Source organism: Somniosus microcephalus, unplaced genomic scaffold (genome assembly GCF_052327205.1).
Source record: "Somniosus microcephalus isolate GS21.2 unplaced genomic scaffold, FLI_Smic_1.0 unresolved_chr9, whole genome shotgun sequence".
NCBI classification, from domain to species: domain Eukaryota; kingdom Metazoa; phylum Chordata; class Chondrichthyes; order Squaliformes; family Somniosidae; genus Somniosus; species Somniosus microcephalus.
In genome coordinates this window covers 22,998,612-23,024,308 of record NW_028225187.1, presented here as the reverse complement: position 1 = coordinate 23,024,308, position 25,697 = coordinate 22,998,612, and the positions used below count along the sequence as shown (strand labels likewise).

The 25,697-nt window shown below is 44.5% G+C and overlaps 1 protein-coding gene across 1 annotated transcript in view; it reads right to left on the bottom strand.

Moving 5' to 3' along the window:
* Positions 1-19,696, bottom strand: part of LOC147084918 (uncharacterized) — a gene marked incomplete at its 5' end in the record, with an annotated part of 36,729 nt that extends 17,033 nt beyond the window's left edge. Inside the window, 3 exons of the mRNA XM_085979371.1 lie at positions 13,111-13,407; positions 13,935-14,231; positions 19,393-19,696. Of these exons, the coding sequence (XP_085835497.1) occupies positions 13,111-13,407; positions 13,935-14,231; positions 19,393-19,696 (898 nt within the window). The remainder of the gene's footprint in view (positions 1-13,110; positions 13,408-13,934; positions 14,232-19,392) is intronic.
* Between the last annotated feature and the right edge of the window lie 6,001 nt (positions 19,697-25,697).

Here is a 25,697-nt window from a genome sequence, read left to right as displayed (position 1 = left end):
GATGTTGCCTGACTTGCTGAGTTTTTCCAGCATTTTCTGTTGTTATTTCGGATTTCCAACATCTGCAGTATTTTGCTATCGTACAACATGAGTAGGCAATTGAACCCTTGCTCCATGATGAGATCATGGCTGATCTGCGACCTAACTCCATATACCCGCTGTAGTGTATGTACCTTTAAGAGCCCCTGTGTACTGTAATACCGGTAGTGACCACTCGGGTATATAAGCCTGTATAGTGTCTTGTATCTTTTAGTTCACCTCCAGACTTTGTTCAGTAAACACCTGTTAAACCAACTCCTGCATTCCGTGTCTCCATTAATACATGGATACAACAGTGGCGACGAATTGGAAACGGACTTACCTGCAATTCGGCAGCACCTCAAGGAGATCGATTCCTCAGACGAAGGTCGAAGAAAAAAAAACTGTGGTTTCACCAGCTAGCCGGGCTGGTGGCAGGTACTGCACTAATCCTCCCTGGGTGGCGGGCTGGGGCTCGATCGGGTGGCTCTGCAGCGGGGCCAAGCAGCGAGTCGGAAGGCGGAGGCAAACAGAGACGCAGGGTAGAGCACTCGGGAGACGGCCGGCGCTGCAAAGCAGGTCGGCGTTCGGACCAAGCAGAGGGAGGGAAAAATCCCAGAGAGTCCGGTGGGAACGAGTCTCCAACTATTAAAAATATCTGTGTAAATAAAAACCGTGGAGAACAGCGTTGTCAGCAGCGGCAGCGGCGGGAAAGCGCGGGAGGTGCCAATTTTTCTCGGCAGGGAAGAAAGGAAAGCGCGGGAGGCGCCACTTTTGATTTTCAGGATGCCTAAGACTGGCAATATTACTGCTTTCGATAGTAATATAGAGGATTGGACCACATATGTGGAAAGAGTGGAGGTATATTGCACAGCGAATGAAGTAGAGGATGATAAAAAGGCATCGGTACTTCTAAATCTGATGGGCGCAAGGACACACGGGCTGTTACGAAACTTAATCACTCCAGCCAAACCGATGGACAAGAATTTTAAGGAGATTGTTGATACCCTAAACGAGCACTTAAACACAACACCGCTGCTCATAGCGGAACGATTCAAATTGTTCAGGAGGAATCAGCACAAGAAGGAAAGTAACACTGATTACCTCACCGAATTAAGAAAGCTGTCAAAACACTGTCAATTCGGGGCAGGACTGCCAGATTCTCTACGAGACAAATTTGTCTGCGGTTTCCTAAGTGAAGTAACACAGAAAAGGCTACTTTCTGAGAAAGATTTGGCACTGGACAAGGCTTTCAGTGTGGCTGTATCATACAAAGCAGCAGCAAGAGGAGCTGTAGAGATACAGCAAAAGCCACAGGACTTCGGCACCCATGAAATAACATGGGGTTTCGAGAGACATTATCGCTGCGACAGATCTACCCATGACCAGAGGGACTGCTGGTTCAAGGACAAAGCATGCAGGCAATGCGGAAAGATGGGACACATTGCACGTGTATGCCGATCTGGAAACAAAAAATCCACTGACAGAAAAAAAATCAATAAGGAAAAGTATAGAAAAGTACAAATGATGACGGACAGTAGCTCCGAAGACCAGAAGAGTGATAGCGACTCCGGAAACAAGAGACTAAGCTGTCTCAAATTACATAATGTAATTGCCAAAGAAGATTACCAGACCATTTGAGTTACCCTCACGATAGCGGGGTCCCCAGTTAAAATGGAGCTAGATACAGGATCAGCTCTGACCGTCATAAGTCGACGGGATTACGAGCGGCTATTTCCGCATATACCTTTGAAAGACACATCCATTATCTTGAAGATATATACGGGGCAGAAAGTATACCCCAGAGGGAAAATAAGGGTGCCTGTTGTATACAACGGCAAGGAAATACAGAAGTTGTATTTATAGGTTCTGCAAGATGGTGGTCCACCGCTATTGGGACGTGAATGGATCAGGAAGATACGTTTAGACTGGCACTCCATTCAGGCACTGACGGTGACCAGTAAGAATAAAAATGATGATAACGTCATACCTGAACGATTAAAAGACATCTTGGCCAACGCCAAAGAAGTGTTTCAACAGGAACTAGGAACCTTGAAAGGTGTCACCGCCTCAATAAAAGTGGAAGATGCGGCAATTCCCAAGTTTTTTAAGGCAAGGCCGGTGCCATACGCAATTCGTCCAGCAGTCGAGGCAGAGCTGGAGAATTTGGAAAAGGCAGGCGTGTTATCCAAGGTAGATTGGAGTGAATGGGCAACACCCATCATCCCGGTCATGAAGAAAACGTTGAATAATGATAAAGCTGAAGAACAGAGAAAAATTTGCATCTGTGGGGACTTTAAGGTGACTGTAAACCCGGTCCTTCACACGGTACAGTGTCGTCTTCCGAGGATAGAAGATATTTTCGCCTCACTATCCGGAGGGAAATGTTTCACCAAAATTGACTTGGCACAGGCATATCTACAGATGGAGGTTGAAGAGGCCTCTAAAAAGTATCTCACGATAAACACACACAAAGGCCTGTACCAGTACAATCGACTGGTTTTCGGAGTAGCATCAGCTCCAGCTATCTGGCAAAGAGCTATGGAGCAAGTCCTCCAAGGGATTCCGGGGACTCAATGCTACCTAGATGACATCCTTGTAACAGGATAAAATGACAACGAGCACCTTGCCAATTTGGAGCAGGTGCCACTAGACTGAGAGAACGGGGCCTACGAGCAAATCGCCCCAAGTGCGAATTTTTCCAGAAACAAATATCATATTGTGGCCATATAATTAACGAAGAAGGGTTGCATAAGTCACCTGAAAAAATTGAAGCAGTCATAAAAGCCCCAGCACCTGAAAATGTCTCACAATTAAGGTCGTTCCTGGGATTGATAAATTACTATCATAATTTTTTACCGAACTTGTCAACTGTTCTGCACCCTCTTAACGCACTGCTACAAATGGGAGTAATTTGGAAATGGAGCAAAGACTGTAAACGTGCCTTCCATAAATGCAAAGGCTTGATCACGTCCAGGGAGGTGTTGGCTCATTACAACCCATCACTGCCAATCAGACTGGCGTGCGATGCATCCCCTTACGGCGTGGGAGCGGTATTATCGCATAGTTTCCCCGATGGCTCAGAGCGGCCGATAGCTTTTGCGTCACGCTCATTGAACTCAGCTGAGCGTAACTACGCCCAGATCGACAGGGAAGCACTCAGCCTGGTGTGGGGTGTGAAGAAATTCAACCATTAGCTGCACGGACAAAAATTTACCTTGTTGACTGACCATCAACCCTTCGTCTCCATATTCAACCCTAAAAAGGGCGTTCCCATTATGACAGCGCAAAGGTGGTCCCTTTTCCTAGGGGCACACCAATTTGACATAGAATACAAAGGATCAAAACAGCATGGGAATGCTGACGGTTTATCGCGCCTACCATTGCCAATGGTAGAAGAGGCACCTACAGTGGACCCAGTGGAGATGTTCCACTCAACCATAGTGGAATGTCTACCAGTAACAAATTCTACTATTGAAATGGAAACGAGAAATGACCTGACTCTCTCACGAGCCTACGATTTAACGGCGAAGGGATGGCCAGCACATGGCGAACCACTGTTGCCAGCATTCTCGCAAAGAAGAGAACAGCTGTCAGTGTGCCGAGGAACCTTGATGTGTGGATCCAGAGTGGTGATTCCACCCAAACTCCAGGATAAAGTGCTAAAGGAGCTTCACGAGGGGCATCTGGGTGGAGTGAAAATGAAGAACCTAGCCAGAGCGTTTGTGTGGTGGCCAGGTATCGATGGAGACATCGAAGAAATGACCAAGAGCTGTCTAGGATGCCAGAAGGTCCAAAACGCCCCACCACAAGCCCCCCTACATCCATGGGAGTGGCCCTCATCTCCATGGCAAAGGGTACATATCGACTTTGCTGCTCCATTTATGGACTCAATGTTCTTAATCGTGGTTGATGCACACTCCAAGTGGCCGGAGGTAATAAAGATGTCCTCCACCACCACGGAAAAAACCATCACAGTATTAAGAACCATATTTGCCAGGAATGGGCTGCCTGAACAGATCTGTTCTGATAATGGACCGCAATTTGTGTCCGAATAATTCAGGAAGTTCTTAAAAAAACAATGGGGTTAAGCATTACACGTCCGCCCCATACCATCCCGCCACCAATGGATTAGCTGAAAGGTTTGTCCAGACCTTCAAGAAGGCCATAAAGGCCATGGGCAATGAAGACATAAATCTACAACAAAAGGTTGATAACTTCTTGTTTGCGTACAGGAATGCAACACATGTGGTTACAAACCAAACTCCCGCCATGATGTTTTTCAATAGAAGACTAAGATGCCGGCTGGATTTGATCAAGCCAAACATCAGAAGGGACATAGAGAACCGGCAATTTCAATGCATGAATGAAAGGCCAACTAGAACCTTCCAGATAGGTCAACAAGTTTTGGCCCGGGACTACCGTACCGAGAAATGGCAGCCTGGAACTATTTGCACACGACTAGGACCTCTGTATACCGTGGACATTGGAGAAAGCATAATAAGGCACCATGCTGACCAGATCATAGAGTCATCCGAAAAGGGACAACCTACACCACAACTCTATACGCCTAATGATGAAGCAGAGATACCCATAGTATCTACCTCCGCTCCGATGATACTGGAACCAGATGAACCCGACACTGGCATTCAAGCCGAATCGACCTTGCCAAAAGAACCTACTACACCACCGAAAACTACAACACCACCGAGGCGTTATCCGGACCGAGTCAGGAAGCCTCCAGAGAGACTGACTTATAATTGATTAACTGCAGCAAATGTGTAGATTATTGTTCTTGTAAACATGTTAATTAATGATTACTTAAAATGTTATGTACTAATTATCTAAAAGGGGAGGAATTGTAGTGTATGTACCTTTAAGAGCCCCTGTGTACTGTAATACCGGTAGTGACCACTCGGGTATATAAGCCTGTATATTGTCTTGTATCTTTTAGTTTACCTCCAGACTTTGTTCAGTAAACACCTGTTAAACCAACTCCTGCATTCCGTGTCTCCATTAACACACGGATACAACACCCGCCATTGCCCCGTATCCCTTAATAACATTGGTTAACAAAAATCTCTCAATCTCAGATTTAAAATTAACAATTGATCCAGCATCAATTGTCGTTTGCAGAAGAGAGTTCCAAACTTCTACCACCCTGTGTATGTAGAAGTGTTTCCTAATTTCACTCCTGAATGGTCTGACTCTAATTTTTAGACTTTGCCCCCTAGTCCGAGAATCCCCAACCAGTGGAAATAGTTCCTCTCTCTCTACCCTATCTGTTCTCCGTAATATCCTGAAAAATACGAACAATTCACCCCTTAACCTTCTAAATTCCAGGGAATACAACCCTAATTTGTGTAATCTCTGTTATGAATCTCATCATCAAGAAACTACTTATGAAATAACGCTGGACGGCCACTGGTGGTGCCGTCCAAGGAGTATAAATACTCGGGCGTGGACCACAGCAAGCCAGGGACATTTTGTAAGACAAGGAACTAGTGAAATACAACTAGACCTCCATGTTCTGAAACAAGTTGATTAAAGCCTTGCTTTACGCTCAAACCAAGTGCGTAGTGAGGTTTATTACGTCAATCTCTCCTCTTAACTTAACCCTTGAACTCCGGGTATAATTCTGGTAAACCTACGCTGCACTCCCTCCAAGGGTAATATATCCTTCCCACGGTGTGGTGCCCAGAACTGTTCACAATGGTCTAACGAGGGTTTTGTATAGATGCAGCATAGCTTCTACACACCACCCACCCCCCTTGAACTCCAGTCCTCTAGATATAAAGGCCAGCATTCAAAGACAATTTTGCATTATTTTCTGTACCTTTTCATGACATTTTAATGATCTATGTACCTGAACCCCAAGTCTCTTTGGATATCCACTGTTTTTAGATTTTCACCATTTAGAAAGTACCCTGTTCTCTCCATTTTAGGTTTAAAGATGATTGTTAAGTATGTGTATTGTATTGAACAATTAACACAAAGACTTAAACGTATAACTCAACAGGTCTTTACTGATTGGAGGTAGGGACTACACGTAGGTCTTTACTTCATGCCCACAGGCGGGAACTGAGGGGAGATCAGTACCCACAGTACTATTTATACCCCTATGGCCAGGAGTGGTACTGCATATCACTACGCCCTACAAGTAGTGCAGTCCTGTCCATAGGTTCAAAGTAGCACACATATTACATACACAACATTCCTCCCTTCTTAGCTTTACAGTCATCTCCCCATTTAACATAACATAATAACATATATACATAGATAACTTCATGTCAAAACAGATTACAGATTCAGTCTCTGCGGAAAACAGTTCACAGATTCAATCTCTGCGGTGTAGTCGGTTCACGTTGCTGGAGTGACTCATTCAATAGTCCTTCCATGGATTTAACAGTTTGAACTTCCGAACTGAATTGGCTCCGTTCGGAGGGACCACGTGTGTGATCTGCTAGAGGTAATAATGGTTCAGATGGGTCATCTTCTGTTTCGACTTTTCCTTTTCTGCTTCTTGGAGACTCTCTGGGCTCCACTGTCAGCTGCCAGCTGCATGCGCAGTTCCTCCTTCTCTTCCTCCTTTTTCCATAGTAGAGCCACCTTCTCCCGATGTTCCGTAGACTTTCGGTGCTCCTCCATGATTTCTGTATGGTGGGAGTCGAAGTTACAAGTTGGGCAGGACAGGACATAGTAATATTCGGTGTCGTCCTGATCTAGGCCAGTGAGAGGGTCTTCTATTTCCTCCATACCCAGCTGGGCATTAGCCAGCTTTTGTTCCAAGTCCAGACATCTTTCCTGAAGAGACTTCTTCATGCGTACCTCTTCATCCAGCTTTTTCTGGGCTTTCAGCAAGTCGTTTACTAATGACCTCATTTGAGATTTTACTACCTCAACTTCTTTTGGAGATTGATTGATCGGACTATTCAATCCCTCTACCGGAGCAGCTGTTTCAGTGGTCTGTTGTTCTACGTTGACGTGAGTCAGCGTACTTTTGGCATCCAAGGGCTGCTCTGTTGCAGTCATCTCAGTCTGTGTTGCCACCTCAGCTCTTCCAATAACCTTTGAGAGCTCCGAACCCCTTTCGTTTGAATATTGAAGTTAATGTTCAAGTTTTTCCCATTTCAGTGTCCTGTCCTTCAGCATATGCAGGAGTTGGCTGACCGTTAACTCCTCTGACATCAGACGTTTTGTGTGCTCCTGCTCCATTTGCTCCAGCAGCTGCTTCTGTTGTCCTTCCAGATGTTCCCACTCTATATCAAAGAACTCTTTTGTCGCATTCATCTCTTGCTCAAAACGGCGAATCATTTGTTCTAATTGCTGTTGCAGTTTGAAATGGAGTTGAGTTCGAGCCCGGTGTCCCTCAGAAATGTGCATGTCAGTAGACTGGACAGACTCAGAATTCTCTATCTCAGTGGAATTCTGTGCTGAACCTTTGTCTTTTGCACACGGGTTGGTCTTACCATCATCAGTTCCAGAGTCTGGGTTGATTATGTTCACCGAGTTCTCACTCGTTATTGTTTGTAGGAAATGCCAGTCGATATTCATTTTCCTAATCCACTCCCGTCCTAGTAGTGGAGGACCTCCTTCAGATAGCACATATAAGTCCATTATTTGACTTTCTTCGCCCTTGTGGACCACTGTGACCTCAATTTTCCCGATGGGGTACACTCTTTGCCCCGTGTATGTTTTCAATATGAGCTCCGTATCCTGTAGGGGAATATGTTGGAATAACCTTCCATAATCTTTCTTATTTATGACCGTCAATGCCGATCCAGTGTCCAATTCCAGTTTTACTTGGACTCCTTCTATCTGAAGAGTGACCCAAATTGTCTGGAGGTCTGCACCCTTACCAACGTTGAGTACCCTTAAGCTAGCCAGTTCAATACTGCTTAAGCCAGCCAGTTCATTACTGCTAGCGTCTGAATCGGACTCCTGTTCGGCCACCTTGTGTACTTTTGCGTATTTTCCTTGCGGTGACTTCTTGTTGCTGGTCTTCTTCCCTGACCTGCATACTCTAGCTATGTGTCCAACCCTGCCACAAGTTCTACATTCTTGGTTTTTAAACCAACACTGGTTCTGATCATGCGTTGTCTTTCCACAACGATAACATTTGCCAGAACTCACACCCAATTTGTGTGCACTGAGCTCCGGTGACCGTAGCTGCATTACTGCCGTGCCTCTCGCTGCGGCTTCGTATGCTGCTGCCATAGTGATCGCCTTCTCAAGCGTCAGCTCATTCTCCTCGAGCAGTCGCTTTTGTGTATCCTGTTTAAATAAACCACACACAAATTTGTCTCGTAGTGCATCTGTCAGTCCCGTTCCAAACTGGCAATATTTCGCTAATTTACGCAATTCCAGCAAATATTCAGCATTGCTTTCATGCTGTAGCTGCCTTCTGTCGTAAAATTTAAATCGTTCCGCTAGCATCAGCGGCGTGGGGTTTAGATGATCTTTCAGGACAGTAACAATCTCATCGAACGTCTTATCCGCCAGTTCATCTGGTGATAACAGGTGTTTCAATTGCCCGTATGTCTTCGCACCCATTAAATTTAATAATGTTAGAGCTTTATCTTGGTCACGAATTTTATTGGCCTTACAATAATTTTTTACTCTTTCAACATATATGGCCCAATCTTCGAGGTCACGATCAAAGGTGCTAATATTCCCGTGTTTAGGCATTGTAGATTTGCAATTTCTCAGATTTTATTTTCTTTACTTGTTATCAAAGATGGCGGCTTCCCGCTCTTGCCGTCGTCCTCCGCCCACAAAATGGTGGTTTTCCCACGCTTGGTGGTCTTCACCCGTCCCCCGACGCCGTCTCCCTTCAGCCCCTGAGTGCGGCCCTTATCTTTGCCGCAATCGCCCGAGTGCGGCCCTTATCAGCGGATGCGATCGCTGGATCGCGAAGTGACTCCCGACCGAAGCGGCTCTCGGCCCTTATCTTCTGTGCGATCGATAGCCCGCGCTGTGCACCGCGGCTCTCGCACCTTGAGCTTTTGCAGCCGCCGTGCCTTTCAGTCCGAGTGCGGCCCTTATCTTTGGTCCCGATCGCTGGCCCGCGCTGCGCCTCGCACTTGAAGGCGGCCCGGCCTTATCTCCGATCGCGATCGATGGCCCTTATCTCCTCCAACTTCCCCAGCCCTGTCTTTGCAGCCAACGATGCACGGCTTACCCCACCACCTAGGTTGAACAAGGAAACTGCAGAAAGACTTCTGTCAGTCGCTGGAAGCTGTCAGGATGGCTGCTGCAGTCCAGTGCTCAGTCGCTGATGGAGGCTTCAGAGTCCTAAAGCCTGTCGCTTCTAGTGGGGTGGTGATGTTTGAAACCTCTCTTCAACTGCCGCAGGGTAAGAACCTGACTCGCCGCCAGTGTTAAGTATGTGTATTGTATTGAACAATTAACACAAAGACTTAAACGTATAACTCAACAGGTCTTTACTGGTTGGAGGTAGGGACTACACGTAGGTCTTTACTTCATGCCCACAGGCGGGAACTGAGGGGAGATCAGTACCCACAGTACTATTTATACCCCTATGGCCAGGAGTGGTACTGCGTATCACTACGCCCTACAAGTAGTGCAGTCCTGTCCATAGGTTCAAAGTAGCACACATATTACATACACAACAATGATGGCCTCACATTTGCTTAAACACCTTGAGCATTGTGTGCAGTTTTGGTTGCCTTATCTGAGGAAGGATGTTCTTGCCATGGAGGGAGTGCAGCGAAGATTCACCAGGCTGATACCTGAGATGGCAGGAATGACGTATGAGGAGATATTGGGTTGATTGGGCTTATACTCGCTGGAGTTCAGAAGAATGAGAGGGGATCTCATTGAAACTTATAAAATTCTAACAGGACTAGACAGACTGGATGCAGGAAGGATGTTCCCGATGGCGGGGGAGTCCAGAACCAGGGGTCACAGTCCAAGGGTAAGGGGTAAGCCATTTAGGACAGAGATGAGGAGGAATTTCTTCACCCAGAGAGTGGTGAACCTGTGGAATTCTCTACCACAGAAGGCAGTGGAGGCCAATTCATTAAATATATTCAAGAAGGAGTTGGATATATTTCTTAAGGCTAAAGGGATCAAGGGATATGGGGAGAAGGCAGGGACAGGGTACTGAATTTGAATGATCAGCCATGATCTCATTGAATGGCGGAGCAGGCTCGAGGTGCCAAATGACCTACTCCTGCTCCTATCTTCTATGTTTGTATGTCACATTGAAATCCATTTGCCATAGCTTTGTCCATTCACCTAATCTATCAATATCCCTTTTTATTTTATGCTTTCATTTGTACTGCCTACAATGCCACCTATGTTTGTGCCATCAGCAAATTTGGATATATGAGTTTCCATGCCATTCTAATTCAATTAAATATTATTTTTCTATAACTCAATTATTTTAACAATCCAACAGAATGAGGAACATCACACGGATGTCAAGCATTTCGTAAACATTATTTTGAGTTACAAAATTATAATTCTACACATTTAGACATCCCTTCCACTCATTTCCCTTTCTTCCCCAAACGCTGGGAGGAACAGTAAGTTGAGTGGATGCGAGGGTGATGTTACAAAGGGTCAAAAATAGACAAAGTGAGTTGGAAAATTATTGCACATGGAGTTCAATGCGAAGAAGTGTGAGGTCACCCACGTTGAATCTGACAAAGTCGATGAAGATTTTTTTTTTTTATTGGTAAGTGATGAGGAGCTGTGCAGGATTAAAGCGAACTGGGTGTCCAAAAACAAAAATCGGAAAAAAGCTAGTGGACAGGTGCAAGAAACAATCTGTAAGCACAATGGAATGCTGGCCTTTAGCTCAAGGGGATTGGAATGAATATAGGAGGAAGTTATGCTTCTTTCTATGAGAGCAAAATACTGCAGATGCTGGAAATCTGAAAGACCTGGGTGTCCTTGTGCACCAGTCGCTGAAGGTAAGCATGCAGGTGCAGCAGGTGGTTAAGAAGGCAAATGGTATGTTGGCCTTCGTAGCGAGAGGGTTTGAATACAGGAGCAAGGATGTCTTGCTGCAGTTGTACAGGGCCTTGTTGAGACCACACCTTGAGTATTGTGTGCAGTTTTGGTCGCCTTATCTGAGGAAGGATGTTCTTGCCATGGAAGGAGTTCGGCGAAGATTCACCAGGCTGATACCTGGGATGGCAGGAAGGACGTATGAGGAGAGATTGGGTCGATTGGGCTTGTACTCGCTGGAGTTTAGAAGAATGAGAGGGGATCTCATTGAAACTTATAAAATTCTGACAGGACTGGACAGAATAGATTCAGGAAGGATGTTCCCGATGGTCGGGGAGTCCAGAACCAGGGGTCACAGTCTAAGGATAAGTGGTAAGCCATTTAGGACAGGAATGAGGAGGAATTTCTTCACCCAGAGAGTGGTGAACCTGTGGAATTCTCTACCACAGAAGGCAATAGAGGCCAATTCATTAAATATATTCAAGAAGGAGTTGGATATATTTCTTAAGGCTAAAGGGATCAAGGGATATGGGGAGAAAGCAGGGACCTTGTACTCAATTTGGATGATCAGCCATGATCGCATTGAATGGTGGAGCAGGCTCGAGGTGCCGAATGGCCTCCTCCTGCCACTATCTTCTATGTTTCTATGAGGTCTGAGTAGGAACGCTTTGCAGAACACCTCCGTTCAGTCCGTAAGGATGACCCCGAGCTTCCGGTCGCCTGCCATTTTAATTCACTGCCCCATTTCCACTCAGACCTCACTGTACTCGGGCTCTTGCATTGTTCCACGGAAGCTCAGCGTAAGCTCGAGGAACAGCACCTCATCTTCCGATTAGGCACTTTACAGCCTTCCGGACTCAACATCGAGTTCAACAATTTCAGATCATAACCTCGGCCCCTGTTACATTTTTACTTATTTTTTTATCCACACCTTTGTTTTGGCCCTTTCCCCCTGCTTTTTTTCCTCTCTCCCACATGGCAGCTGTCTCCCATTCTGCCAGTGCTTTTCACACCTAATCTAGAGCTGTCTTTTGACTCTACTAGTCCTATCACCATCTCGTCTCGTTTTGAATACCTCTTAATGTCTCTTCACTTCTCTTTTGTTCTCTCCCAGCCTGGCCTCTTAATCTGTTTCATTTCCTGTGCTTTTCCAGCCTTGACAAAGGGTTTGACCCGAAACGTTGACTCTATTTTCTCTCCACGGATGTTGCCTGGCCTGCTGAATTTTTCCAGCGTTTTCTGATGCTTTTTTGTATAGCGTCTTAGTCAGACTCCATTGGGAGTACTGTGACCAAATGTGGACACTGCATCTCAGGAACGATACAGTGGTGTTGAGGAATGATTGGGAATACATTAGCATAGTGGTTATGTTACTGGTCTAGTAATCCAAGTAGACCTTCAGTTAATGATCCATTGGACATTGATATTGTAATGATCAATAACATGTCATTCTATAGTGGACACTAGGTGGAGACGTAGAGCTGTATATAGCTGTATGTATAAGACTACACTACCCAGCTGTATGTATTTTAAGATTACATTACCCATGAGGCACTAGGCTACCCACAAGGCAGCAGTCAAGGTGGAAGCCTCTACAGATACTGTACCTAGTCCACATGTGCTCAATAAAAGTGCCTAGCAAAAGCTAGCTGTGTTCATAATAAGAATGTCTATTTATTAATGAACATGAGATATAATAAAACTCACTACGCACTTGGTTCAAGTATAAAGCAAGGCTTTAATCAACTCGTTTCAAAACACGGAGGTCTAGTTATCTTCCACTAGTTCCTGTCTTACAAAATGCCCCTAGGCAAGCTGGGCCCACGCCCGAGTATTTATACTCCTTGGACGGCGCCAGCAGCTGGCCGTCCAGTGTTATTTCATGAGCCTTTCTTCACGGATCATAAGATTCATAACAGACAACTGTTCAAATCTCACCAAGGCAGCTGGGAAATTTAAATTCGGTTTATTAAATAAATCTGGAAAAAAGAGCTAGTATTTCTGGTTCGAGGGGAATAAGGTGACTTGTAGGCAGACAGTAATTTCACTGTATTTTATGATTGATGTCTCAATACAAAATATCAGAATATTAATTGAAAGTGTTCTATGACTTACCTATTACAGAAACGTGCACAGTTGAACTGTTTTCCGAGTCTACGACGCGCCCTGATATCTCCGTTCTGTAGGCGCACCGGTACTGTCTTGAGGAACTGGCTGCAAGTCGGTATCTGACAAAATTGTGCCCGGTCCAATTATTTATTTGCTCAACCAATTGGCCATTCCTGCCTTTGTACAGATAAAACTCGCTGGCTGAATACTGATGACCAGCCGCACAGGTGACCCTGAAGGTTTCGCCTCTGAGAAATACATTTACAGACTCATTTAGCCTGATCTCCGGCTGTGTTGGACGATCTGATTATAAAAGATGAAACACGTTAAAATTGAGACGCATTATCCTTGCAAGCAAGGAATTGCAATTGCCAACAAATTTCACCTTGAACAGCAGATATTTCAATTACCAACAACGGTCACGTTGATTGTCCCACTGTGCTCCGAGTATGTCCACTGTCCTGAACGGTTTATCCCACAGACGCAAGTGTAAAAGTCCGTCACATTTACCGCAATTTCGAAGGTGACAAAGTGGCGGTCCGCCTCGGCGTAACCTAATTGACTGCACATTTCCTGCGCACTGTTGTACAAATAAAAACTAGAAGCAGAAGCCTGAAAATCAATGCTGCAGGTAACATTCACGAATTCACCTTTTAAAAACACGTGTTCCGACTGATCCCGAGAAATGATTGGCTTCGTGGGCTGATCTGTGGGGAAGTTAGTGCAACTTTGAGATAAATTTACACCGTTGGATGGAAAGAATGTAACTTCAAATGTTAAAAACCCCGACGCATTGTGAATATTGATTAAGCATTTTTGCTACCACGTACCTATTACACTGATATTGATCCTGTCACTGTGCTCTGATTTCAGCCAGTCTCCTGATACTGACAGGCCACAAATGCACGTATAATTACTGGAAGCTCTGGCTGCAATTTCAAATGTGGCGAAATGGTAATGGGTGTCTCTGTGAACTGTAACATTGCGGATTTCTTCGCCGTTTCTATGCAAGTGCAGCCAACTGCATGAATATTTCGAACTTACTGTGCAGGTAATCTTGGTACGTTCTCCTTTAAAAAACACGACAAAGTTGCTATTCAGCAAGATTGATGGAGTCCTAGGAAGAGCTGAAAAAGTGTAGGCAAAATGCCGTGGAGAAAAACACAGTACAATTAGACAGTATAACAAAAAACAACAGAAAATGCTGAAAAAGCTCAGCAGGCCAGCTGAAGTAACCAATTACTATTATACTTTAATTTTTATGTTAGAATATGTATAATGTAGCACCAATGTACAAGGTGGAGGTAATGAGTTAATTCATACCCTGAGTTAAAACGATATATGGGTCTGTATATTGCAATTACCCAGTTAAGCTTTAAAAACATGATTAATTGACTTCAAATGCTGAGAAATTAAACCGCAGAGCAACTCGTGGGAATATTAGGGAGGATGTCTGTTCGGCCAGGTGAGGCAACACATATACAAGATAAGACACCTAAGAATTCGTTTGTTCGTAAACTCACAACAGGGTTCCATTACATCAAAGTATGGTGGGACTAATCAGAATGTGCTTGCTTTGCAGAAGCAACCCAGGACAAGATCAGAATCTGTGCTTTGCATGTTAAGAAAACATGTAACGAGCAAACCACCTGGCCAGAGAGAAACGGATGGTTGTAAAGCAATAAATTAAGACGAGGCCCCAGTCACAGAAGGTGACAGGACCAACTGATAACAGAACTGCGAGTTTGTAGGCGGCAGGAAGGATTAAATGTCACGGTTTATAATTGCCATTTAGCTATAACTCTGTATATGCTGATAAGCTTTGCACCCACCCCTAGGGCAGGGGTTTGATTTTTGTATAATTGTAGATGTTGCAAGGATATCGGTGGAGTCGGATTCAGACAGCGAGTAAAGACTGTTTTGAACCACAACTCTGAGTCTGTCATCTTTTCCGGGGATGGTGTGAGCGTCGACCTTGCATATCACTTGGTCCACAAAACACCTTCAACGCCAGGCAACATCCGTGGAGAGAAAATGGAGTCAACGTGTCGGGTCAAACCCTTTGTCAAGACTAAAGAAGCACAGGAAATGAAATAGATTAAGAGGCCAGGCTGGGAGAGAACAAAAGAGAAGTGAAGAGACATTAAGAGGTATTCAAAACGAGACGAGATGGTGATAGGACTAGTGGAGACAAAAGACGGCTCTAGATTAGGTGTGAAATGTGCTGGCAGAATGGGAGACAGCTGCCATGTGGGAGAGAGAAAAAAAGTGGGGGGGGAAAGGCCAAAACAAAGGTGTGGATAAAACATATAAGTAAAAATGTGATAGGGGCCGAAGTTAAGATCTGAAATTGTTGAACTCGATATTGAGTCCGGAAGACTGTAAAGTGCCTAATCGGAAGATGAGGTGCTGTTCCTTGAGCTTACGTTGAGCTTCTGTGGAACAATGCAAGAGGCCGAGGATGGTGAGATCTGAGTGGGAATGGGATGGTGAATTAAAATGACAGGCGACCGGAAGCTCGGGGTCATCCTTACAGACTGAACGGAGGTGTTCCACAAAGCGGTCACCCAAGCTGCGTTTGGTCTCCCCAATGTAGAGGAGACCACATCGTGAGCAGCGAATACAGTATACCAGATTGCAAGAAGTACAAGTAAATCGCTGTTTCACCTGGAAGGGGTGTTTGGGGCCCTGGACAGTGGGAAGGGGGGAGGTATAAGGGCAGGTGTTGCATCTCCTGTGCTTGCACGGGAAGGTGCCAGGTGAAGGGGAAGGGGTGCTGAGGGTGATAGAGGAGTGGATTAGGGTGTCTCGGAGGGAGCGGTCCCTACGGAATGCTGAAAGGGGAGGGGAAGATGTGCTTGGTGGTGGGATCACTTTGGAGGTGGCGGAAATGGCGGAGGATGATCCGTTCAATGTGGAGGCTGGTGGAGTGAAAGGTGAGGACAAGAGGAACCCTATTGTGGTTCCGGGAGGGAGGGGCAGGGGTGAGGGCAGAAGTGCGGGAGTTAGAACGGACACAGTCGAGGGCCATGTCAACCACGTTAGAGGGGAATCCTCGGTTGAGGAAAAAGGAAGACATATCGGAAGCACTGGTATGGAAGGTGGCATCGTTGGAGCAGATGCGGCAGAGACGGAGAAACTGGGAGCATGGAATAGAGTACAACAATTGGGTTTTGTCCTTTGTGAACAGTTTTAGTATTGTCTTATTGCACTACTAGTGGGAAAGGCAATCGGTATTACAGATTGTGGCTGCAAGAGCAGGCAAAATGGAAACGCTTCTAGAAGAATGATTAAAAAGCACTGAAAATGCAACTATTTGAGAACCACCAAACCTTATCTTATGGTAGTGTGCTGGGAAACAACACGTGTAATTGGATGTCAGATACTCTGTAACTGTGTTACAAATATTTAATGGGCAGAGATTATGAATGGTAGCATTATGCTTTCATGAGTACTGAATAATACTGTTATAGTGTTTGTTTCTCACAAGCTTTGAAATTACTGTTTGAAATACTGGGGCGGCATTCTTGAATTACTTTCTTTTGACATTCAACTGACCAGCTTTTTAAGTGCCATTGTTCTGGACTTGTTAGATGTAGGTAGCGCCCCTAGTGGTAGTTATTGTATAGCAGCATGTTATTTGACCTTCTTCCTGTCTGCCTAGGAAGTAGTATTCGAGGAAGTGTTTTCTCAGTTGTGAACAAAGTCCAAGTGTGGCAGCTTATTTTCTATCCTCCTCCATCCTTCCTTATATGCTAGGCAAGACGCAATGTCTGTGAGTATCCTTGTTTGGTAACATAATAACAACCTTGTTGGTATAGTATTTTGACAATACTCTGTCAATAAGAAGATTATTAGCTGCTAGCTACTGAGGGTTAGCTTCAGTGCTATTTACTTATACAGTTACCTACTTATCTGTGTTAAGCAGTCTATTCTGTTTTCATAAACATATTTTTGCATTTTATGTAACATCTAATGTATAGTACTTATGTCTGTGTCCAAAACATACTTTGTCTTTGTTTACAATTTCACACTTTTATTCAAGTAAAGCTTCAAAACGGCACCCTGCTTCTCGAGGAGTTATTTGAATGAATGTTTAACTGACTGAATAGCTGGACAGGAGTTACAACTAGAGAGACCAGTATGGCCATATTAACCCAGTTAAACTTTAAATGAAAGTTAAAATATAAAACAGAGGAATTATAGAATCACAGAATCATAGAATAATACAGCACAGAAGGAGGCCATTCGGCCCCTCAAATCAGCGCCGGTTATTTCGAAGAGCAATCCAGTTACTCCCAATCCCTCCCATTCTTTCCCCATGTCCATGCATTTTTTTACCCTATAAGTATTTGTCCAATTCCCTTTTGAAAACTACTACTGACTCTGTATCCACCACCCTTTCCGGCAGCGCACTCCAAATCCTAATCACTTGTTGCATAAAAAGGTTTTTCCTCCTTCCGCCTTTGCTTCATTTACCAATCACCTTAAATCTGTGCCCTGTGGTTATCGACCCTTCAGCCATTGGAAACAGTTTCTCTTTATTTACTCTATCTAGACCCTTCATGATTTTGAACACCTCAATCAAATCTCCTCTTAGCCTTCTCCATGGAGAACAACCCCAGCTTCTCCAGTTTACCCACATCATCCATCCCTGGAAGCATTCTTGTCAATCTCATCTGCATCCTCTCCAAAGCCTCCACCTAGGTCCTGAAGTGTGTTGCCCAGAACTGGACACAATGCTCAAGCTGGGGCTGAACTAGTGCTTTATATCGGTTTAGCATAACTGCCTGGCTTTTGTACTCCATGCCTCTATTTATAATGCCCAGAATCACGTATGCATTTTTAAATGCTTTGTTACCCTGTCCTGCCACCTTTAATGATTTGTGCACAAGCACTACCCAGGTCTCTCTGATCTTGAACCACCTTTAAAAAAGTACGAGGTAACTGGACCACCAGACAAAAGAAGACCAGGCAGGCAGTGCAGGGGGCCTCGGAGGGCATCTCGCTCTCCAATTCTATTCTGAGTGACTTGGAGGCAGGAACCAGAGGGTAATGGTTGATGGGTGTTTTTGTGACTGGAAGGCTGTTTCTAGCGGGGTGCCGCAGGGCTCAGTACTAGGTCCCTTGCTTTTTGTGGTATATATCAATGATCTCGACTTGAATATAGGGGGTATGAATAAAAAGTTTGCAGATGATACTAAAATCAGCTGTGTGGTTGATACTGAAGAAGGAAGCTGTAGACTGCAGGATGATATCAATAAATTGGTCAGGTGGGAAGAACAGTGGCAAATGGAAATCAATCCGGAGAATTGTGAGGTAATGCATTTGGGGAGGGCTAACAAGGAAAGGGAATACACATTCAATGTTAGGACACTGAGTAGTGTAGAGCAACAAAGAGACCTTGGAGTGCATGTTCACAGATCCCTGAATGTAGCAGGCCAAGTAGATAAGGTGTTTAAGAAGGCATACGGAATGCTTAACTTTATTAGCCATGGCATAGATTACTAGAGCAGGAGGGTTATGCTTCAAATATATAAAACACTAGTTAGGCTTCAGCTAGAGTACTGCATGCAGTTCTGGTCACCACATTACAGGGAAGATGTGATTGCACTAGAGAGGGTACAGAGGAGATTTACAAGGATGTTGCTGGGAGTAGAGAATCTTAGCTATGAGGAAAGACTGGACAGGCTGGGTCTGTTTTCCTTGGAACAGAGGAGGCTGAAGGGAGACCTTATTGAGGTGTAGAACATTATGAGGGGCATAGATAAAGTGGATAGAAAGGACCTATTTCCCTTAGCAGAGGGGTCGAAGCCAATGGGCACAGATTTAAAATAATTGGTGGAAGGTTTAGAGGGGTTTTGAGGGGAGATTTCTTCACCCAGAGGGTTGTGGGGGTCTGGAACTCACTGCCTGAATGGGTGGTAGAGGCAGGAACACTTACCACATTTAAAAAGTACTTGGATGTGCACTTGGGATGCTGCAACCTGCAGGGCTACTGACCAAGAGCTGGGAAGTGGGATTAGGCTGGATCGCTCTTTGTTGGCCGGCGCGGAAACGATGGACCGAAATGGCCTCATTCCGTGTTGCAACTTTCTATGATTCTATGAATGTCCTGCTAATGATTGGCAGGTGTACAAAATAATTCAGGGTTTATAGTCTGAACTCCTGCAAACTTCAACTAATTGTTGATTTAACATTTGAGTCTGAAAACCCACGCTAAGAATCAATGAATTTCTATGCAATTTGGTTTTGCCCCCTTTAGGATTATGCAAAGCATCAACTTACCCATAAGGGTAACAAACACAGGATCACTGGGTTTAGATTTTTCCCATTGTCCAAAGTCATTCACTGAGTAGACGCACGTGTAATATTCAGTGACATTCGCTTGAATTTCGAAGGATGCAGAACATTGTTTATCCATAATTCGAATACGGATAAGATATTTTTGTTCGTTGTTCCTGTACAGATGCATCCATCCACCTGAGCAGGTAGAATTAATGGAACAGATAATGTTGACACTTTCACCTTTAATGATTCCTTCCAACGTTGGATCCAGGGTGATTGTCGGCTTCCTTGGACCTTCAATAATACATCAAGATGAAGTCATAGATATGTCAATGAAGCAATGTGTTACACTTGTAATCTCTACACAAAGTGCATGAGGACGACTTACAAACACGCTCAGCCCCCTTGCCGAAGAGGATGCAAGCTCTCCAATCACTCGTGCATTATTATATTTATGTGTGTGGCTCTACTCTATTGACTGGTATGAATGGAATAAAATCGCTTTCTAAATCAGTCCATCCATTTCGAGAAATGCAGAAACCCATTCACCATGTTTCAGCTGATGTCAAACTAAGCGATGGAGACATCCATTCTGTTTAATTCGACAAAGCCTGAAACCTGGCTGATTATTATCGAATGGCAATAGATTGGGGGAAGGGGAAGTGCAACGAGACCTGGGTGTCCTTGTGCACCAGTCACTGAAGGTAAGCATGCAGGTGCAGCAGGCGGTTAAGAAGGCAAATGGTATGTTGGCCTTCGTAGCGAGAGGGTTTGAGTACAGGAACAAGGATGTCTTGCTGCAGTTGTACAGGGCCATGGTGAGACCACATCTTGAGTATTGTGTGCAGTTCTGGTCACCTTATCTGAGGAAGGATGGTCTTGCCATGGAGGGAGTGCAGCGAAGATTGACCAGGCTGATACCTGGGATGGCAGGAATGAGGTATGAGGAGAGAGTGGGTCGATTGGGCTTATACTCGCTGGAGTTTAGAAGAATGAGAGGGGATCTCATTGAAACTTACAAAATACTAATAGGACTAGACAGGCTAGATGCAGGACGGATGTTCCCGATGGTCGGGGAGTCCAGAACCAGGGGTCACAGTCTAAGGATAAGGGGTAAGTCATTTAGGACAGAGATGAGGAGGAATTTCTTCACCCAGAGAGTGGTGAACCTGTGATATTCTCTACCACAGAAGGCAGTAGAGGCCAATTCATTAAATATATTCAAGAAGGAGTTAGATATATTTCTTAAGGCTAAAGGGAGCAAGGGATATGGGGAGAAGGCAGGTGCAGGGTACTGAATTTGGATGATCAGCCATGATCGCATTGAATGGCGAAGCAGGCTCGAGGGGCCGAATGGCCGACTCCTGCTCCTATCTTCTATGTTTCTATGTCCTGATGGGATTCTTTGAAAATATATTAATGTTCTGCAATCAGTCAGATTGCATTTTAACAACCGACTTGAACTGTGAAAAATATCTCCGGGATGGTGTTCGTCAATTTTGAGGATGAATGACAAAAATCATTTGGAGAGACTGCAATAAGGGGCCCATGGACGGTCAACGATGTCGTGTTTAAAAGTAGCGACTGGGTGCCTAAGTACAGGGAACTGGGTAAAAATGCTAAATGTGGAATAAATCCGTCCCGCATTGGGGAAAGCAAAGAGGAACTGTTTGGAATCGATAGGCCTCGATAGAGGCCAATACAACTTAGGAGGGGCTGTTGATTAAGGGAATGTGGGACGTAATGCTGGTTTCAGATCACTGGAGAGTAAAAAGCGATGAACGCATAGAACACCAGTAGTTATACATCCCCAGTGAAATAATGCAGCACTCACATCAAGATTAAAGCACACACACACACACATGTATTACTATTTAAACAGTCAATTGTAACGACATGAACTCAATTCTCAATAGCATTCAATAGGAAAATACTGCAGATGCTAGAAATCTGATATAAAAACAGAAAATGCTGCAAATACTCATCAGATCATTCAGCATCTGTGAAGAGAGAGACAGCGTTAACAGATCGATGACCTTTCATCAGAACATCGCCCTGAAACGTTAACTCTCGTTTCTCTCTCCACAGGTGCTGCCTGACCTGCTGAGTAGTTCCAGCATTATCTGTTTTTTAAGCCCAATATTATTGCATGTTCTACATTATAAAGCACTGAATGGAGATTCTGTTAGTAGACATACTGCTCATATACATTGCAGGCAAAATAGAAATCAGGTGACGCTGTTCCTGCCCTATACTGAAAGATGGGACAATCTCAACAAGACTATAGTTTCAGAAAATGCAACCGATATGGACCCTATAATTCACGTCAAGCTTTAGATCCAAATGAATTAATTCCACCTCGAGTTCAGATATTCTCCAACGGGACATAACATTTGTTATACTCGAGGTCTGTTGAAGAAGTATCCCAATGGAGCTCGTCTGTCAGATATATCCAGATACGATTGAGGGAAAAGCTTTATATATAGTCGTTAAGTTGATATATTTTGGACATGAATCCCAATATAAAGCCTTGGGCACTGGGATCCGCGTGATCAGAGCAGCAGGTGGCTCTTAAGAAAAGCATGAACTAAAACATTGACAGAGAGGACCATCTTATTCACATAGTTCCCCAAGGGAGTCGAGAACATGAAGGGCAATTGGACAATAAACCTAATGTCAATGCTTCGGCCCGGGTATTGGGCAAACTCCAAAGACACTCAAAGCTTTTCAATCATCACATGATCTAATAATTTCCAGTATCACTAGAAAGCTATTTTATTTAAAATATGTGGCACGGAAGATAGATCTCTAATAAGGAAAAGAGTGGTCATCCCTATCTCAGCGGGTAAACCGAGTGGGATCCCATATATTAGGTCCTAGCTTCAGTGAGGTATCCAGAATAAAGTTGGCATGGATTACGTAAGGCTTGCTGTTCATAGAAGCATAGAAGATAGGAGCAGGAGTAGGCCATTCGGCCCCTCGAGCCTGCTCCGCCATTCAATGAGATCATGGCTGATCATCTAAATTCAGTACCCGGTCCCTGCCTTCTCCCCATATCCCTTGATCCCTTTAGCCTTAAGAAATATATCCAGTCCTTCTTGAATATATTTAATGAATTGGCCTCTACTGCCTTCTGTGGTAGAGAATTCCACAGGTTCACCACTCTCTGGGTGAAGAAATTCCTCCTCATTTCAGTCCTAAATGGCTTACCCCTTATCCTTAGACTGTGACCCCTGGTTCTGGCCTCCCCAGCCATCGGGAACATCCTTCCTGCATCTAGTCTGCCTAGTCCTGTTAGATTTTTATAAGTTTCAATGCGATCCCCTCTCATTCTTCTAAACTCCAGCGAGTACAAGCCCAATCGACCCAATCTCTCCTCATACATCATTCCTGCCATCCCAGGTATCAGCCTGGTGAATCTTCGCTGCACTCCTTCCATGGCAAGAGCATCCTTCCTCAGATAAGGCGAGCAAAACTGCACGCAACACTCAAGATGTGGCGCTGTACAACTGCAGCAAGACATCCTTGTTCCTGTACTCAAACCCTCTCGCTACGAAGGCCAACATACCATTTGCCTTCTTTACCGCCTGCTGCACCTGCATGCTTACCTTCAGCGAGTGGTGCACAAGGACGCCCAGTTCGAAAACCAGTTTGGGAAACATACCTTTATGGTTCATGTTATCAGATCACCAAATTGAATATCATAGGGCACTGGTTTTCTCTTTACTGTTAAACGTAGTCCTAATTAATGACTTTGATATTTTCAGGATATCTGGTATTGATAGGATACGACATCACTCTTAAAGCATGTTACACTGGAGGACAGGTTGAGACGGCTGATATGAACAGCTCTTCATATCTGAATAAGATGGTTCAATACGCCACAAATGAAACTCAGATTGATACCTCTTGCTGTGGTGCCCAGGGCGGAGTTACACTTTGTTCCCGGATCACAATGTGCTCACTACTGATATGCTACTGATCCTACCATTATTGCTACGACTGCGACACCCACTACTAATATTAATACTACTAACAATCCTTCTACTAAATCTTCTACTAATACCGCTGCTAATAATAATGAAATAACAACAGCAATACAGATACTACACCAATCGTCAAAGGCGTCATCACATAAACAATTGATCATTCTGTTGCTTTGGAACAGTGAAGAGGCTTCAGTCCAGAGAATCAGAATCACCTCTTCGACAACGGATTTACTGCGAAATGCTATCGACCAGCGTTTCAGTGTGCTTACTGACCTTGTGAATGAACGAGGTCACTCCCAATGAGTAGAGCTAAAGTTAAAAAAAATGTGGCAATAATGTGAACAATAGCAATGGGCGAAATCGTAATCACAGTAATCTCCATGCCAAGCAAAACAAGTATATATTTACATATAATACAATATTATTCCTATTAATAAAAATAATTATAATTAGAAGAATATATGACTTTACAAAAATGCAAATTTAGTATGAAAATTACGATAAGGTGCTTATGTTCATGAAGGTAAATTATTTTAATCATATTAATCTGCTTCACAATATAATCAATTGAATGTTTGCTGTTACAATTCCTGACTTACACGTTTAGCAGAAGCAGATATATAATTGCAAAATACTGCGGCTGCTGGAAATCTGAAATAACAACAGAAAATGCTGGAAATACTCAGCAGGCCAGGCAGCATCCGTGGAGAGAGAAACAGAGTTAACGTTTCAGGTCTGGGACCCTTCATCAGAACTGGAAAAAGCTGGAGATGGAACAGATAGTAAGCAGGTGCCGAGACAGTGGCGGCATTTAGGAGGGGAGGAAGGAATTGTAAGAACATCCCGAACTTTTGTAAGAGGCAGGAAAGATAAAAATGTTGCAAATGGGAGTGGCAAAAGTCATACAGCATGAAAAATGGGGGCAGGGATTATTATCTGAAATTGTTGAATTTGATGTTGTGTCCGACAGGCTGTAAAGTGTCTAATCGAAAGATGAGGTGCTGTTCCTCCAGCTTACGTTGAGCTTCATTGGATCAATGTAATAGGCTGAGGACAGAGAGATCAGAGTGGGAGTGACGCACTTTGTCTGATCGGCCCCCAGGAATGTGCAGCCTCCTCCCTCACCTCCCACACCTCACCATCCATGTTTAACTGAGGGGAGAGTGTAAACCCGGGGAGTCCGCCGTATTGACCGGGTGAAATGTACCAGTGGCAGCGATGAACCAGGAGTGGAGTTTCAGCCTCGATATCTCACTCCCTCCACACAAGTCCAGATCAGCCCCGGGTTCACCTCCTCCACCCCTTGAAGCCCAATCGGGTGAAAGAAGGACACCCTCTGTATAGAGAGACTCCTTGTGTTCTCTCCCACCACTCGAATCCCTCAGGTATCTGGGGAAATGCACAGACTCACAGCTATCTTTCCTGCCTCTTACAAAAGTACAGGATGTGCTTTCATCTGATGAAGGGTCTCAGACCTGTTTCTCTCTCCACAGATGCTGCCTTTTCTGTTGATGTGGAGATGCCGGTGTTGGACTGGGGTGGAGAAATGTAAGAAGTCACACAACACCAGGTTATAGTCCAACAGCTTTATTTGAAATCGCAAGCTTTCGGAGCGCTGCTCCTTCGTCAGGTGAAGTGAAGAGAAGCATACAGGTACAGCAGATATAGTCAGAGAAAACTGCCAGATGATTACAGGTAATCTTTCTAGCGGCCTTCGAGACACACGGCAACGCAAAATCGTCGAGCAGAAACTGATAGCCAAGTTCCGCACTCATGAGGACGGCCTCAACCGGGATCTTGGGTTCATGTCACGCTACATGTAACACCACCTGACGTAGAGTCATCCAGACTCGAGTCGTCGTTGGCTTTCTCTCTCTGCACAGATGCGGCCTGACCTGCTGTGATTTCCAGCAAAGTTTTTTGTTTTTTTTCTGTTTTTCATGCAGACCCCAGCATCTGCAGCATTTGACCCCTGGTGACCCCACCTCATTGTTCTTTGATGTAATGTTTTCCTGACTGACCTGTTTGGACACCATTCACACCTTTGATTGCTGTGATTATCTCTCTGCCGAGGCGTGATAAAGGGCAGTTGGAAAGATTACCTGTAATCATCTGGCAGTGTTCTCTGACTATATATGCTGTGCCTGTATGCTTCTCTCCACTTCACCTGACGAAGGAGCAGCGCTCCGAAAGCTTGTGATTGCAAATAAAGCTGTTGGGCTATAACCTGGTGTTGTGTGACTTCCTACATTTGCCCTTTGTGTTGTTATACCAGAAGCAGTTGTTGCATCCCTTACCCAAGAAGATGAAAATGTT